Source organism: Elephas maximus, chromosome Y (genome assembly GCF_024166365.1).
Source record: "Elephas maximus indicus isolate mEleMax1 chromosome Y, mEleMax1 primary haplotype, whole genome shotgun sequence".
In the NCBI taxonomy this organism is placed as follows: domain Eukaryota; kingdom Metazoa; phylum Chordata; class Mammalia; order Proboscidea; family Elephantidae; genus Elephas; species Elephas maximus.
Genome location: NC_064847.1, coordinates 5,208,716 through 5,225,227, shown reverse-complemented (window position 1 = coordinate 5,225,227; position 16,512 = coordinate 5,208,716). Strand labels below are relative to the sequence as shown.

At 40.7% G+C, this 16,512-nt stretch overlaps 1 protein-coding gene across 1 annotated transcript; it reads left to right on the top strand.

Moving 5' to 3' along the window:
* The first annotated feature begins 509 nt into the window (after positions 1-509).
* On the top strand, positions 510-2,175 carry LOC126069861 (heat shock transcription factor, Y-linked-like). The gene is made up of 2 exons (XM_049873493.1): positions 510-1,022; positions 1,486-2,175. The coding sequence occupies exons 1-2, from the start codon at positions 510-512 to the stop codon at positions 2,173-2,175; spliced, it is 1,203 nt and encodes a 400-aa protein (XP_049729450.1).
* The last annotated feature ends 14,337 nt before the right edge of the window (positions 2,176-16,512 follow it).

The following is a 16,512-nucleotide window of genomic DNA, read 5'->3' as shown; positions in this document are numbered from 1 at the left end:
CAGAAACCCCATAACCATTTAAACACTCAACTTTGACCGCTGGCAGCCACTAATCTGCCTTCTGACTTTCTTATACATAGATTCTGAATAGATTTCAGTTTCAGATTGCATCATCTATTTATCAGGCTTTAGGCTATTGGTATCAATTTAGGGTGTATGCATTTTGTGAGGAAGGAAATCGGTTTTATTTCATAAACCCAAGAGACTGATCGATTGATGTAAAAGATTCTGAGTGAATGAGATGATGTGAGAATCACGTTATGTGAGGAATCAGTCTATATTTTACTTTGAGTAAAATTCATAGATGGGGAAGGAAACCATTTGGCTGAATGTTACACATTAATTGCTAGGCAACCAAAGTCATCCTGTGATGTCACAGCTACTGAGCTGGAGAACCATTGTGATGGCCTAGAATCAATTTCTGGGCAGGCTTACCAAAGTAGCATTTGAAGCTGCAGTGTTCAAAACCATGCAGATGAGAAAAGTAGCTGAAGAAAAATTTATTTGAGATGGCACATGTTTCTTCAGAAGTTCAAGATGTTTCTCCTAAAGATGGATCAACTGGTTCAGAAACCTCTGTTGGGTCTCTCTTGTATGATTACACATCCACTGGGGACTCAGACTTGAGACTGATGATTGAGGAAAATGCTTTTCAGGCTCTGTCTGAAGGATCCTTGCTAAAAAGACCACGTTACACATTTTGTGTCTCTGAAGCAGATGACAATAATGATTTTCTTTCTCTGACTTTTCCCAGAAAACTTTGGAAAATAGTTGAAAATGACCAATTTAAGTCAATTTGGTGGGATGAAAATGGAACTTCTGTAGTGATTAATGAAGAACTTTTTAAGAAAGAAGTTTTGGGGAGAAAGGCCCCATTCAGGATATTTGAAACTGAGAGTATGAAAAGCTTAGTTCGACAGCTTAATCTCTATGGATTTAGTAAAATTCGACAGAATTTTCAAAGATCTGCTTCTCTAGCTGATTTTCTGGCAGAAGAAAAAGAAGTCTCTGCTTTAAGCAAGGTATTCAAAAAATTTTAGTTACTGCTTATGTAGGGAATAAGTATGATTTTGTTTCAATGTCTGTAAATATGTAATATATAAAAGAAGCATTTAAAAATAATACAAATTTACTAAGGTTAAAATTATTTGAATTTTTATCAAAAAATGAACACACTTCGGGCCTTAAACACTCAAGATCATGAGAAAATTTACCAACAAATTTAAATCTTATTGGGAGCTCTAAATAAATGAACTAAAGCTAATTAAAGAAGTGATGTTCAGTGTTACTATATACAACATTTTCACTTGAAGATCATTAACATTTAAATGTTTGCTTCCCAATAAGTACATCTGAAAAGTAGTCACAATGTACATGTATTGTTTGGTGTTAATTTACGTGATGAAATTGAAAGTTAAGGTTTTATAGATTTTCTCTTGTCTCTTGGCTTAAAATATCACTAAATAACTTTTCCTTTGGTTTCAGTTACAGTTCTACCATAATCCCAATTTTAAGCGAGGCTGTCCTCAACTGTTAGTAAGAATGAAGAGAAGAGTTGGGATTAAAAATGCTTCTCCAGTGCCTGCTTCATTAGTTCAAGATTTCAGCAAGAAGCACTTCAGAGCAGGGGGTCATGTAGATAACCAGAATTCTGGTTTAGTTGCTGAAACTGGTGGAGAAAGTTTACTTTTAACTTCTACAAATTTACATATGCCTTTATTAAGGAAGCCTTCTACCAGCCAGATAATTACTAATACAGCTGCCCCAATCAGAGGTGTTTTTTCTCCTCCATCATTAACTTCACATAGACCATCAGAGCAAATGCTAACAGACCAACATGCTGTTTTAAATCAGCTGACCAGTTTTCACATGCACTCACATAGCAGCTGTTCTCACGCAAACGGTCACATTGTAAACTTTGTTACAGCTACAACTTCTCAGTCCCACATTATCTCTCCCGTACAGAGCAGTTATTTTGGAATGATGGTGGACCCTTCTACTTTCCCAACTGGGTATTCTGATTTATCAGCCAATGAGGCTCCTTTTTCTAACATCTTAGGAGCAGGCAATCCATGGTTCCCTAGGCCTATGACAGCTGATACATCTGCCACCACTCTTTCAAGGTTAACTCAGCAGCCGTCTTCATTACACCAACATCATCCTAATTACAACTGATCTTCTACCGAACGAGTACCACATTATGCAGCATAAGAAGATTAAAATTTTATGTGACAAACATGAATAAAATACCTGCAAAATTTTCTCGTTTGAACAATAAACTTATTGTTCACCTTCACTGTTTCATTTTCCTTATTTTTTAAAACAGTTAAGAGTAAAATGTGGTTGCTTTTATTTCAATGGCAAGCTATTGTAGTATTTTATTTTAATATATGGGCTTGTTAATTTAAAACGAGCATTTAGACCACCCCCTGTAAATATATTTAATTAATTGTTTAAAAAGGAACAGTGCGAGAGGTTAGAAAAAATAAGAAATTGGAGACAGGGGAAGGGAATAAGTAATTTCTGAAGCAGTCTGGGATTAATCAAATGAGGGTCTAAGTTTTGGTAGTGTGGAGGATGCGATAAATGCAAGGATAAATCGCAAAAACACACTAAACACACTATTTGTCTTTAGTATTTCTCCAATTACACTGCATTCCCCAGTTATTTTAAAATTAGCGTCCTTGAATTTTACTTGGCAAAGAAGGCAGTGTTCACTAAGTACATTTCATACTTGAAAGTACAGTGTATTCTAGCTAGTCCAGTAACCAAGATCATCATTAATGTCAACACCAGCATAATAAAAAATCTGGTCCTAGATTGCATCACTATCAGCACAGGATGGAATTTTACAACTAGTATTAGCAAGGGCACTCTTTGCTCTACTCTCATCAAAGCATTCCCATTGGTTTGTACATTTAATTGCATCCCTCATGAATCCACCCTTCATATTTTCTAATGCACACTTCTATCATGTTGCTTGTTGCTTCATCCAAAGACAGCCTTAATTCCCTATCCTGCCATATAATGACATAGATTCTGGACCCAGATCCTCAGGATGGCCTAATGAGCCCATGCAGGATTTGGCATCTGTTCACCTTTGTAGCTTCTTATCTCTGTGTCTGTCTGAGGCGCGGTTGTCTGTCTGGAACTCCAAACTGCTTTCAGCCATACTCATCCCCACCTACTTTTGCCCCAGCTCTTCCCTGGGGCTAAAAAGCCCCTCTGCCTATTGATCCTTTAGGTCTCAGCACAGGTATCACCTGCTTCAGGAACCTCTGCCTGTCTACCCCTACAGTCTCCTTGTTGGACACCCTGTAGTGAACCCACAGTGCTGCATAAGTTAATGTTCATTGAATGAGCAGTGAGTAAATGTTAACTGTCCCAGTGGGCTGGAGGGCAGAGCTGAAACCCAGAGGCCTCCACCCAGAATCCAGAGAGCATGGCCAACATCCATAGTCTAGAGGGCAGGGCCCAAGATTCACAGGTTAGACAGTGGGCTGCTAGCTCACAGCTGCAAAGGCTGACGAATCCATGATGGGCAAGTAAGGTAGCAGACTTCTGGCCCAAGTCCCAAGAACTGGAGGTCAGATGCTGACAAGCTGAATGCAAGATTCAGGGCAGGGCAAAATCAAGTAAGCTTTGCCAGAAAATCCACATATATTGTAAGCAGGCCATATCCCAGGGAAACTCCCATTCTACTGATTGGCTGCTCCTAACAGATGCTATCATGGAGATGATTACATTATACGGGATCTCATTGTGGTGACAATCACATCATTCTACGACTACCAAACTGCATCATGACTAAGGTCCACCCCTTGTCAACTTGGCACCTGTACACATCTACTTAAGCCAGACGTAGTGTCTAAATAAAAACAATTATAAAGTCGTACATGAGCCTAACATGACACAACTAACAGTGTACAACTGAAAACCCACTAGTGAAGAAAACAAAAATTAGTGAAGAAAACAAAAACAAAAATATTTGATGCACACATACAAGGCAGAAACAGTCATAGCGATTACAAACCTCGTTTCTGCAACTGGTCTTGTGGTCATAACTGGTATTTAAAACTACCTTCTTCTACGACTCATGCCATATTTCCTTTGCCCTCAGCAGAAACCTCAGCTGCTCATAGTTCTTTTGCCTGGTGAGACCTAGGCCATCAGTACTCTTGTCAGAAATGGGTTGCTATAATTTTCCACTGACTGTAATCACAGAGCATGGTAGTACTAAGAGACGCCTAAGGAATCTCCTGCATCCCAGACATACTCCTCTTTACCTCCATTATGTGATAACAATCTGATTTCCCCTTGGTAATCAGGATCAATCATAGCAGCCAATATGGTAAGGGGTGGTAGCCCTATAATGATAATCACACAAAAATCAGTTGGATTCCTCTCTAAGAACAAAGGGAACTTGGAAGAGGAAGTCACCAAATTAGTACCATTTACAATAGCCCCTACGAAGACAAAATACTTAGGAATAAATCTAACCAAGACATAAAAAACGTAAAAAGAAAACTATAAGCCACTACTGCAAGTAACCAAAAGAGACCTACATAAGTGGAAAAACATACTTCCTCGTGGATAGGGAAGACTCAGCATTGTCAAAATGTCAATTCTACCCAAAGAGATCTGCAGATAAAATGCAATCCGGATCCATATTACAACAACATTTTTTAATGAGATGAAGAAACAAACTACCAACATCATGTGGAAAGGAAAGAGTCCCTGAAGAAGTAAAGCACTACTGAAGAAGAACAATAAAGTGGGAGGCCTCACACTTCCTGATTTTAGAACCTATTATACTGCCATAGTAGTCAAAACAGCATGGTACTGGTACAACAACAGATACATGGATCAATGGAACAGAATTCAGAATCCAGACATAAATCCATCCACATATGAGCTGTTGATACTTGACAAAGGCCCCAAAACAGTTACATGGGGAAAAGACAGTCTATTTAACAAATGGTGCTGGCATAACTGGATAACCATCTGCAAAAAAATGAAACAAGACCCATACCTCACGCCATGCGCAAAAAGGAACTCAAAATGGATCAAAGACCTAAATATAAAATCTAAAATGATAAACAGCATAGAAGAAAAAATAGGGGCAATGCTAGCAGCCCTAATATATAGCATAAACAGAATACAAAACATTACTAACAATGCACAAACACTGGAAGTGAAACTTGGTAACTCCCGCTCCTAAAAATCAAACACTTAATGCTCATCCAAAGATTTCACCAAAAGAGAAAAGAGACAACCTACAGAACTGGGAAAAATTTTTGGCTAGGACATATCTGTTCAGGGTGTAATCTCTAAAATCTACAATATACTGCAAAACCTCAATAAAAAGAAAACACAAAAAATAAACTGGCAAAGGATATGAACAGGAACTTCACCAAAGAAGACATTTAGGCGGCTAACAGATACATGAGGAAATGCTCACGATCATTAGCCATGACAGAAATGCAAATCAAAACTATGATGAGATACGATCTCACCCCAACAAGGATGGCATTAATCCAAAAAACACAAAATAATAAATGTTGGTGAGGTTGTCGCAGACTAAGCCCTTATACACTGCTAGTAGGAATGTAAAATGGTACAACCACTTTGGAAATCGATTTGACGCTTCCTTAAAAATCTAGAAATAGAACTACCATATGATCAAGCAATCCCACTTCTTGAAATATATCCTAGAGAAATAAGAGACTTTACATGAACAGATGTATGCACACCCATGTTCACTGCAGCACTGTTTACAATTGCAAAAAGATGGAAACAACCTACGCGCCAAGCAAAGGATGAACAGATAAGTAAATTGTGGCATATTCACACAATGGAATACCATGCAACGATAAAGAACAATGAGCACAGCCTTTAGTTGGGATTACACCTCAGCATAAAGAAAACAAAAATCCTCACAACTGGACCAATGAGCAACATCATGATAAATGGAGAAAAGATTGAAGTTGTCAAGGATTTCATTTTCCTTGGATCCACAATCAACACTCATGGAAGCAGCAGTCAAGAAATCAAAAGAGGCATTGCATTGGGTAAATCTACTACAAAGGACCTCTTCAAAGTGTTGAAAAGCGAAGATGTCACCTTGAAGACCAGGGTGCGCCTGACCCAAGTGATGGTATTTTCAATCACATCATATGCATGCAAAAGCTGGACAATCAATAAGGAAGGCAGAAGAAGAACTGATGTCTTTAAATTGTGATGTTGGCGAAGAATTTTGAATACACCATGGAGTGCCAAAGAATGAAAATCTGTCTGAGCAGAATGCTCCTTAGAAGCAAGGATGACGAGTGGCATGGATTGAATTATGTCCCCCTCTCCCCCAAAACATGTGTATCAATTTGGCTAGGCCATGATTCTGGGTATTGTGTGACTTTCCAATATGTTGTAAATTCTGCCTCTGTGATGTTAATGAGGAAGGATGGGCAGCAGGTGTGTTAGTGAGATGGGACCCAATCTGTAAGATTGCATTGTGTTTTGAGGCAATCTCTTTTGAGATAAAAAGAAAGCAGTGCAGGGAGCAGAGCTCATCCTTTGGACCTGGGGTCCCTGTGCAAAGAAGCTCCTAGTCCGGGGGAAGACTGACGAGATGGCCGACAGACACAGAAAGCCTTTCTCTGGGCTGACACCCTCGATTTGGGCTTTTAGCCTCCTTTACTTTGAGAAAAATAAACTTCTCTTTGCTAAAGCTATCCGCTTGTGGTATTTCTGTCACAGCAGGACTAGATAACAAAGACAGCGAGACTGTGTTTTACGCACTTTGGACATGTTGTCAGAAGGGATCAGTCCCTGGAGAAGAACATCATGCTTGGTAAAGTACAGCATCAGGGGAAAAGAAGAAGACCTTCTAGGAGATGGATTGACACAGTGGCTGCAACAATGCACTCAAGCATAAAAACGATTGTGAGCATGGCGCAGGACCAGGCGCTGTTTCGTTCTGTGGTACGTAGGATCCCTGAGTTGGAACCCACTCAACAGCAACAACAAGTTACGTCAGCAACATTCGTAATCATACTATGCGGGCACAGTGGGGTTTACATATAACTTCCCAGCAAAGAATGCAGGATTTAAATGCAAAGCTGGGGGTAAAGGAAGCCCAGCAAAGGAAGAGGATTTTAAATGCAACATTGCTTAAGGATCTGTGTCACTTAAACTTCCATATGTTTTGGTTTGGATGCATACATAAATTCACTGGCATAAAAATCACTTTTTTAGGGGGTCAGGGAGCTGGCATATTACTCCTTCCAGGCTGGGTGTTCAGGGTGCTTTTGGAATTTCAGTTGTCCAAAAGCCAATTGTTAACTTGTGTTCTTGAACTTACAGCTGCCTGAACAATGAATGCGAGAATAGAAAATTTTGAGCAGAGAGCAGCAAAGGCACCACAAGAGGTCATAGCCAGTTAAATGTTACATAAATCTTTCTCAGTGAATATACACCTAAACGTTGGTCTTCGAATTTCTTTTGTCACATAGACTCACATAGGCGGTGAGAGTGTTTGGCAAATGGGCTGCGAAGTATTATCTACCATTATTCTAACTTTCCATAGAAGGAAACAAAGGCTCAGAAAAGATAAATATTTGCTCAAACACAATCCTGAGCTAGAACCCAGGTCTTCTGCCTCCAGTTTTAGAGCTACACACCACGGTACTACTGATGTATGTAATGAGTCAAGGAGAATCACTGCTGAGGAAAAAGCTAACTGGAAAAGAGCAGCTTATGTAAGAATTTTCAGTCATAATGTGACTTGTATCCATGTAACTGGACAGTATAGAACAACAATGGAGAATGGGGTTCTTCATATTTTTTTTACTATCGTATTCAGGAAAACCATCCACTCCCAGTAAATAAGCACTAGAGAGAGGCTGAGGTACATGACTACTTCTAATAATCAAGGGAAAGTCACCAGGCAGTGTACATGTTGTACATGTACAAAAGCTATCTAAAGTCAGGATTCTGCCAAGAAAACTAAGATGCCATGTGCAACATCTGAACAATGTAGAAATCCTGAGTTAAATCTATTCTCCTTAAACTTCGCCCCCCCACCCCAGGGCGTGCCCCATCAGGATGGTCACTGAATCGGCTCTCTTGCCACGGCTCTCCGTTATATATATCATTGGAGTAGTGTGGAGTTCAGAACAAGATGGCCAGGAGACACAGAGTCATGGGTCCTCTGGAGATGTAAATCGGTCGAGGGCTCCTGGACAATTGCCCACTCAGGATTTTCAAATTACCAGCAAAAAAAAAAAAGTCATAAGATATCAATTTAAAAGTTCAGACTGAGACACTAAGATATGATAGAGATACCATCAGGACAAATGGTTATATAGAGACAAGATGCACATTTTCCAAGGAAATCTGAGAGAGCTGGTTACAAAACTCTTTAAATATTTTTCCAGGAGACTCCCTAATAGATCAGGGGACTAAGGGATTGATTAGATGGAGAATAGGGGAAAGGGTGGCAATGAAGTTCACTTCTTTAGAGAGAGCTCTGCTGGGATGTCTGCCTTCTCTTAGATGAGCCCACAGAAAACCTTAAGCACAGTCCTATATGTACTCAACTTTTAAAAGACAAAGAAGAAAGTGAGACGACCTATTGCCACGAGTTAGTGGCTAACTGCATTGTTATGACAAAGTTATGACACTTGGAAGCTGGGGAAAATATACCGTCCTTTTCAGAAATCAATCACAAACTTTCTTCTTCATCTCATGTCATGGGCCCTGTGTCTTTGTTCACCACTTTCCAGAGACTGTTTTCAGAGAACTGTGCACTGAGAAGTTGCCCAGTAGTTCTTGATAACTATATCCGGTACATAAAGCATAATTCATAGATGGTTGCTGCACATCAAATTTTATCTGCTCACTAGCGGTAGTCTTCTCATGCAACTTCACGGCATAGTGCTATTTGCTCATATGAAGATAATAATCTTCTGGCAAATAACTATAAAAGAACGGTTAAAAAAAAAATTTACCTAATGTAAACATTTACCTCATGTGGTAGCGAGAATTTAATACAGCCTTCAAGATTCCTGGCCTATGGTATATATACATCTTCTCCTAATTATTTATTCAAACACTATTTTAGGTGCTGCTGTGAAGGGATTTTGCACATATAATTAAGGTTGCAGATCGGTTGACTTTAAGATATGGGGTCTGTGTAGGCTGGCCAGAATGAATTCATGCGAGCCCTTAAAAAGGACCAGGCTCTTTTGGGAGAGAGAGAGTCTTTGTTTTGAGAGGGCTTCAATACAAGGTAAACTTTCTGTGCCAGCTTTGGAGATGGTTTAGGCCATGTAGAAAAGAATATGGGTACCTCTAGCAGCTGAAGAGCACAGTCCTACAACCACAAGCAACTGAATACTGCCACAGTCACATGAGCTTGGAGAGGATATCAGACCTTCAAACGAGAACACAGCCCAGCTGACACCTTTATTGTAGCCTTGTGAAATCCTGAGCAGCAAACTCAGTAATGCCATTTGTAGACTCATAAAACTGAGAGATAATAAATGTGTTGTTTTTAGTTGCTAATTTTGTGGTAATTTGTTGTATTCAGTAGATAACTAGTAAATTGTATCTGGTCTAAATCAACTTGTTTTCTCCCTTGCAATTGTCTATTTCCTAGCTATGCAAGAAGCACAGGCAGAGAAGGGACCGGAAGAAAATCAACACATTCACTGGGACAGAAGGGGAGAGCAAACTGGAATTTCTTGGAAATCCTGAAGTTCCAGTGGGATCACCTTTGGGTTTATCAGCACAAAGCCAGCAGTAGAATCAAACAATCCTCTATGGCATTGAGGGGCATGAGCCAATGCTGTAGTTAACTCAGACCACATGAAGCTTATCTTCTGCACAACTCTCTCAACTTTTCAATCCACCCTGCTTGAGTTGAACACATACTTTATACCTTGGCCCTGACATCAGAAGCGTACATAGGTTAAGAGTGAGGAGCCCTCTAGAGCTCCATCTCATCCTCACTGTGAGAAGGTACCGATGCCTGGTCCATTGGTTAACAACCCTAACCGCTATTTACAGTATAAACATTGACCACTAGAGCTTAAAGAACACCTCCTTTTGCGACATTCTGATCCCCAGTCTCAGAAGTTATTATGTGAGCTTCAGGGGTACTGCCTGCTGATGAGAACGTTTACACTGGCATTAGATAATCTCGGCTCCAGGATCTTCCCTGTGCTATGGGACTTGCTAAGCCTTGGTTTCCCCATCTTAAGAGGGGGCTGTGTAAAATTTGCGGAGTGTTAGTAGCACCAGAAACTGTTTAACTTCAGGAGAGTAATATGAACCAAGATCAGCCCAAAGCTAATTCCTGTGAGGTGGAGGTCAGACTTTCTCAACCATTTTACTATTTTTGTCACCAGCCATCCCTCGTACAGCACTTTCCTCTTCTGGGTTTGATGATCCATTGCAATGGCCACACAGAACTCACAGACCATACTTACAATTAAGTGGTTTATTAAGGGCTCCAGATCAGGATCAACAGGCTAAAACTCAGGATTAGGATCAGGAAGCACTTAGGCAAAAATCTCCCTTCTTCAGGCAGGACAGCGTTCTTGGCTCTTCTAGCTCAGGACAGGCTCCTCTTTAACCCCTCAGAACAGACTTCTCTTGATCCTGCTGTCTGTCACTACCAACTCTACCACAGGGTCCCTTCAGGATCTGTTGCTCTCTTCAGCATTACAGCTCTGGACCCATGTTAAACTATTTTAGGAGGTTCCCTCCCTCCCATCTCTCTGCTTCTCTCTTCTTTCTCCCTTCTGCTTCTTGCCGCTTTTCTTCCTGCTTCTTTTTGTCTCTGAAACAATCTGTGGTGCTGGCTGTTTATATACACCAAACGCCTGGTCAATTTAAAAGCGTGGCTCTCCCATCAGCACAATGAACTGACCAATCCACTCTAAATAGACCACGAGCACTTCATTTACACAGGAGGCTACATACACTTCATCTGCATAGTCTATTAACCAAATCCTGCAAGGCACATACCAATAACAGGGCAGGCTGCAGCCCAGAAACAGATGAAATGTATCAAACCAAGTTGTTTACAGCTTACCCAGGAAATGTCAATCAACCTGAACAAAAATAATGAACTGTCTGGAGTAGAAAACTAGGGCAAACATAACTCCACAGCCGTTAGGGCAAAAAGTTCTCCAGCTGATTCTTCCAAAGAACCAAGGCAAAAGCCACATAAAAGAACTCATTTCATCACAAGCTGAGGAAGCATCTATCTCTAATTCTGTTCCCACCCTTAAGCCTCACAACTAAATGTCACTCCATGTGCACAGTAGCTAACGTATCTTTCACTAGACTATAACCAATTAAGGGGGAAAAATGTACTTCGTTTATCCTTAATGTAACCCTCAAAATCCGGCCTACGGCATGCCACCTGCAAAAACCCGTGGCCATTCAGTTGATTCTCACTCACAGCAACCCTGTAGGACAGGGTAGAACTGCCCCGTAGGGTCTCCAAGGAGTGGCTGGTGTATTCAAGCTGCCAGCTTTTTGGTTAGCAGTCGAGCTCTTAAAAACTGCACCATCAGGTTACGCTGTTAATGAATGCTGGTTAAATAAATGAATGAATACAAATTTCTAACTGAAGTTTTGCATTTGTATTCAAATATTGATTAAAAAGTAATTGTTACAATGACTACTCCAATGATGTTAGGTAAATGGACAGAAGTGGCACTTGTGTATTATCCTAAAATAGCCCTCTCGTTCACTTCGTAGTAGAACCATCAGCCCAAAATTTACCAGCACCAAATTGAAAATTCTTACACATCCAGTCACTATAAATATAGCCCTAACAAGCATATTTTAGCCAGTTGGCCCCTACCTACTTTGCATACCCTGTGAGGCTACACACAGCATTTGGTAACCATAGAGAATACAAACCTTGCAGGTATAATAGACCCCAAACTACTGCTGCTATTTGTATCCCTTACTGCTGAGCAATAATCTAGTTCTAGACATGTAAGCACCCTCTTTACTTTGTTCCCCTAAGGTTGCTTGCCCTATTTTCCTTCTGAATGAATGGTGGTCCTGGCGCCTCTGTCTCTGGACACTCGCTTTCATGAAACTCTGTCCAATGCTGCCCGGTAAAAACCTTGTGTTATTACTTCTTGTGATCCTGTGTCTTCCTTGATGGACCTGGACATTCTCAAACTTACTACACTTGAACACTTCCTGAGTTATTGCTGTATGCCAGATGCTATTCTAAAAGCTTTCCATGCATTATCTTCTAAATCCACCCAACAACCCACTCAGAAAAAGGCTACTGTTATTGCTCCTCTTATTTATTATCAAAACTCATTTTCAACCAAAAACCTGACAGTAGAGAGAGGTAATAGATTAATTTCCCTGAGGTCAGATAACTTGTAGATGGAGGGTACATGATTCAAACTAGATTACCTGGCTCTAGATCTGAGGAATTCCTTTTTTATTGTAAGGAAATACATATAGCAAAATATTTGTCATTTCAACAATTTGTACATGTTCACTTTGTTGTTAAGTGCCGCCAAGTCGGCTCTGACTCATAACGACCCCAAATACAACAGAACAAAACACTGCTTGTTGGTTTGCTTGAGCTCATTGTTGCAGCCACTGTGTCAATCCATCTCATTGGGAGTCTTGCTCTTTTTTTGCTGACCCTCTACCTCACCCAGTTCCCTCCTGATAATATGTCCAAAGTTTGTAAGACCTAGTCTTGCCATCCTTACTTCTCAGGAACATGCTGGCCTTACTTCTTCCAAGACAGATTTGTTTGATTTTTTTGCAGTCCATAGTATATCAGTACTCTTTGCCAACACCACAATTCAAAGATGCCAATTCTTCAGCCTTTCGCACGCATGTGAGGTGATTGAAAACACCATGGCTTCGGCCAGGTGCATCTTAGTCTTCAAGGTGACATCTTTGCTTTTTAATACTTCAGAGAGGTCTTTGGCAGCAGATTTGTCCGATGGCATGTGTCTTTTCATTTCCCAGCCGCTGTTTCCATGGCTGTTCATTGTGGATCCAAGTAAAATGAAATCCTTGATACAACCTTTTCTCTATTTATTATAATGTTGCTTCTTGGCGCAGTTGTGAGGATTTTTGTTTCCTTTATGTTGAGGTGTAATCCATACCAAAGGCTGAAGGTTGTGTCATCTTCATAGTGCATGCCGTTAGTGAGTCTCCGTCCGATCCTGATGCCGTGTTCTTCTCCGTATAGTCCAGATTCTTGCCTTATTCACTCTACATAAAGATTGAATAAGTATGGTAAAAGGATACAAGCCCGATGCACAGTTTTCCTGACTTTAAACCACTCAGTGTCCTCTTGTTCTATCTGAATGATTGCCTTTTGATCTGTGTCCAGTTGCTCACCAGCACAGTTAAGTGTTCTGGAATTCCCATTCTTCGCAATGTTACCCATAATTTGTTATGATTCACACAGTCATATGCCTTTGCATAATCAATAAAACAGAAGTAAACATCTTTCTGGTATTCTCTGCTTTCTGCCAGGATCCATCTGACATCAGCAATGATATCCCTGGTCCCACGTCCTCTTCTGAAACCAGCCTGCATTTCTGGCAGTTCCCTGTCGATATACTGCTGCAGCCGTTTTTGAATGATCTTCAGCAAAATTTTGCTTGCGTGTGATATTAATGATACTGTTCTCTGATTTCCACATTCGGTTGGATCACCTTTCTTGGGAATAGGTATAAATACGGATCTCTTCCAGTCAGTTGGCCAGGAAGCTGTCTTCCATATTTCTTGGCATAGACGAGTGAGCACCTCCAGCGCTGCATCTGTTTGTTGATACATCTCAATTGATATTCCATCAATTCCTGGAGCCTTGTTTTTTGCCAACGCCTTACAGAGCAGCTTGGACTTCTTCTTTCAGTACCTTCGGTTCCTGATCATATGCCACCTCTTGAAATGGTTGAACATCGACAAATTCTTTTTGATATAATGACTCTGTGCATTCCTTCCATCTTCTTTTGATGCTTCCTGAGTCGTTTAATATTTTCCCCACAGAATCCTTCACTAGTGCAACTCAAGGCTTGAACTTTTTCTTCAGATCTCTCAGCTTGAGAAATGTCAAGCGTGTTCTTCCCTTTTGGTTTTCCATCTCCAGCTCTTTTCACATGTCATTATAATACTTTGTCTTCTCGAGACGCCCTTTTAAATCTTCTGTTTTCTTTTACTTCATCAATTCTTCCTTTTGCTTTAGCTGCTTGACATTCGAGACCAAGTTTCAGAGCCTCCTCTGACATCTTTTCGCTCTTTCTTTCCTTTCCTGTCATGTCAACGACCTCTTGCTTTTTTGATGGATGATGTCCTTGATGTCATTCCACAACTCGTCTGGTCTCCAGTCACTAGGGTTCAAAGCGTCAAATCTATTCTTCAGATGGTCTCTAAATTCAGGCAAATGTACTCAAGGTCGTATTTTGGCTCTCGTGGACTTGCTCTGATTTTCTTCAGTTTCAGCTTGAACTTGCATATGAGCAATTGATGTTCTGTTCCACAGTCAGCCCCTGGCCTTGTTCTGACGGATGATGTTGAGCTTTTCCATTGTCTCTTTCCACAGAGGTAGTCAATTTGATTTCCGTGTGTTCCATCTGGTGAGGTCCATGTGTATAGTCGCCATCTATGTCGGCGAAAGAAGGTATTTGTAATGAAGAAGTCGTTGCTCTTGCAAAATCCTATCATTCGATCTCCGGCATTGTTTCTATCACCAAGGCCATGTTTTCCAACCACTGATACTTCTTTGTTTCCAACTTCACATTCCAGTTGCCAGTAATTGTCAATGCATCTTGACTGCATTTTCCATTGATTTCAGACTGCAGCAGCTGATAAAAATCTATTTCTTCATCTTTGGCCCTAGTGGTTGCTGCGTAAATTTGAATGATAGCCACATTAACTGGTCTTCCTTGTAGGCGTATGGATGTTATCCTATCACTGACAGCGTTGTACTTCAGGATAGATCTTGAAACGTTCTTTTTGACGATGAATGCAACACCATTCCTCTGCGAGTCGTCGTTCCCGGCATAGTAGGCTCTATGATTGTCCGATTCAAAATGGCCAATACCAGTCCATTTCAGCTCACTAATGCCTAGGATATCGATGTTTACGCGTTCCATTTCATTTTAGACAATTTCCAATTTTCCTAGATTCATACCTCGTACATTCCAGGTTCGGATTATTAATGGATGTTTGCAGCTGTTTCTTCTCGTTTTGAGTTGTGCCACATCAGCAAATGAAGGTCCCTAAAGCTTTACTCCATCCACATCATTAAGGTCGACTCTACTTTGAGGAGGCAGCTCTTCCCCAGTCATCATCTGAGTGCCTTCCAACCTGGGGGCTCACCTTCCAGCACTGTATCAGACAATGTTCCGCTGCTATTCATAAGGTTTTCACTGGCTAATACTTTTCAGGAGTAGACTGGCAGGTCCTTCTTCCTAGTCTGTCTTAGTCTGGAAGCTCAGCTGAAACCTGTCCTCCATGGGTGACCCTGCCGGTATCTGAATACCGGTGGCACAACTTTAAGCATCACAGGAAGACATGAGCCTCCACAGTACGTCAAAATGACAGACACGTACACTAAATCTTTTCAGTATCTAATTTCCTGTTAATAGCAACCAGTGAACTTCTTTTTTCTTTTACCTCAGCCTATGTAATTTTTACCTGTAGAAGTTTGCTTTTGTTAGCTTCATCATGTCCCTGCTTAAATCTAAATACATGGCATTCAGTTAAAATAACTTCAAGTACTTTTGCCAAGTTTAGCATTTGCTTAGAATTTTACGGCTAGTTTTATTATTGTCATGTAGGGAAATGTTTTCTAGCTTTTTTTTTTATGCTCGGTAACCTTTCATTGGATGCCAGGCTTGGAATTTTGCGCTTGTTCTATGCAGGGCATTTTTGTACTATAAATCTTCTCTACCACTCATCTGTCGGTTTGTCCTACTATGATAGCTCCTGTGTTGTCTCCTCAATTCAGTGAGCCTTTCAAACTTTCCTTCAGTTCCCTCACGGCCTGGCAGCTCAAAGCAGTGAACTGGTCATCTTAGCGTTAAACTCATTTTTTCTCTTCCTGTGTGTGTTTTAAGTGAAAGTGTGCAGCTCAAGTTAGTTTCTCATACAAATATTTATACCCACTGTTACGTGACCCTAGCTGCACACTCTAATGTGACAGCACACTCCTTTCCACCCAGGATTTCCCGTGTCCATTCAACCAGCTCTTGTCCCTTTCAGCCTTTTCATCTCCCCCGGGGACAGGAGCTGCCACTTCACGAGTACCATTTTATGTCTTATAGTCCAGTCTAATCTTTGAAGAATTGGATTCAGGAATGGTTTTAGTTCTGGGTTAACAAGAGAGCCCAGAGGCCATGCCTTCTGCTGCTCCTCCAGCCTCAGTCAGACCACTAAGTCTGGTCTTCTTCCTAGAATTTGAGTTCTGCACCCCACTTTTCTCCTGCTCCAGCAGGGACT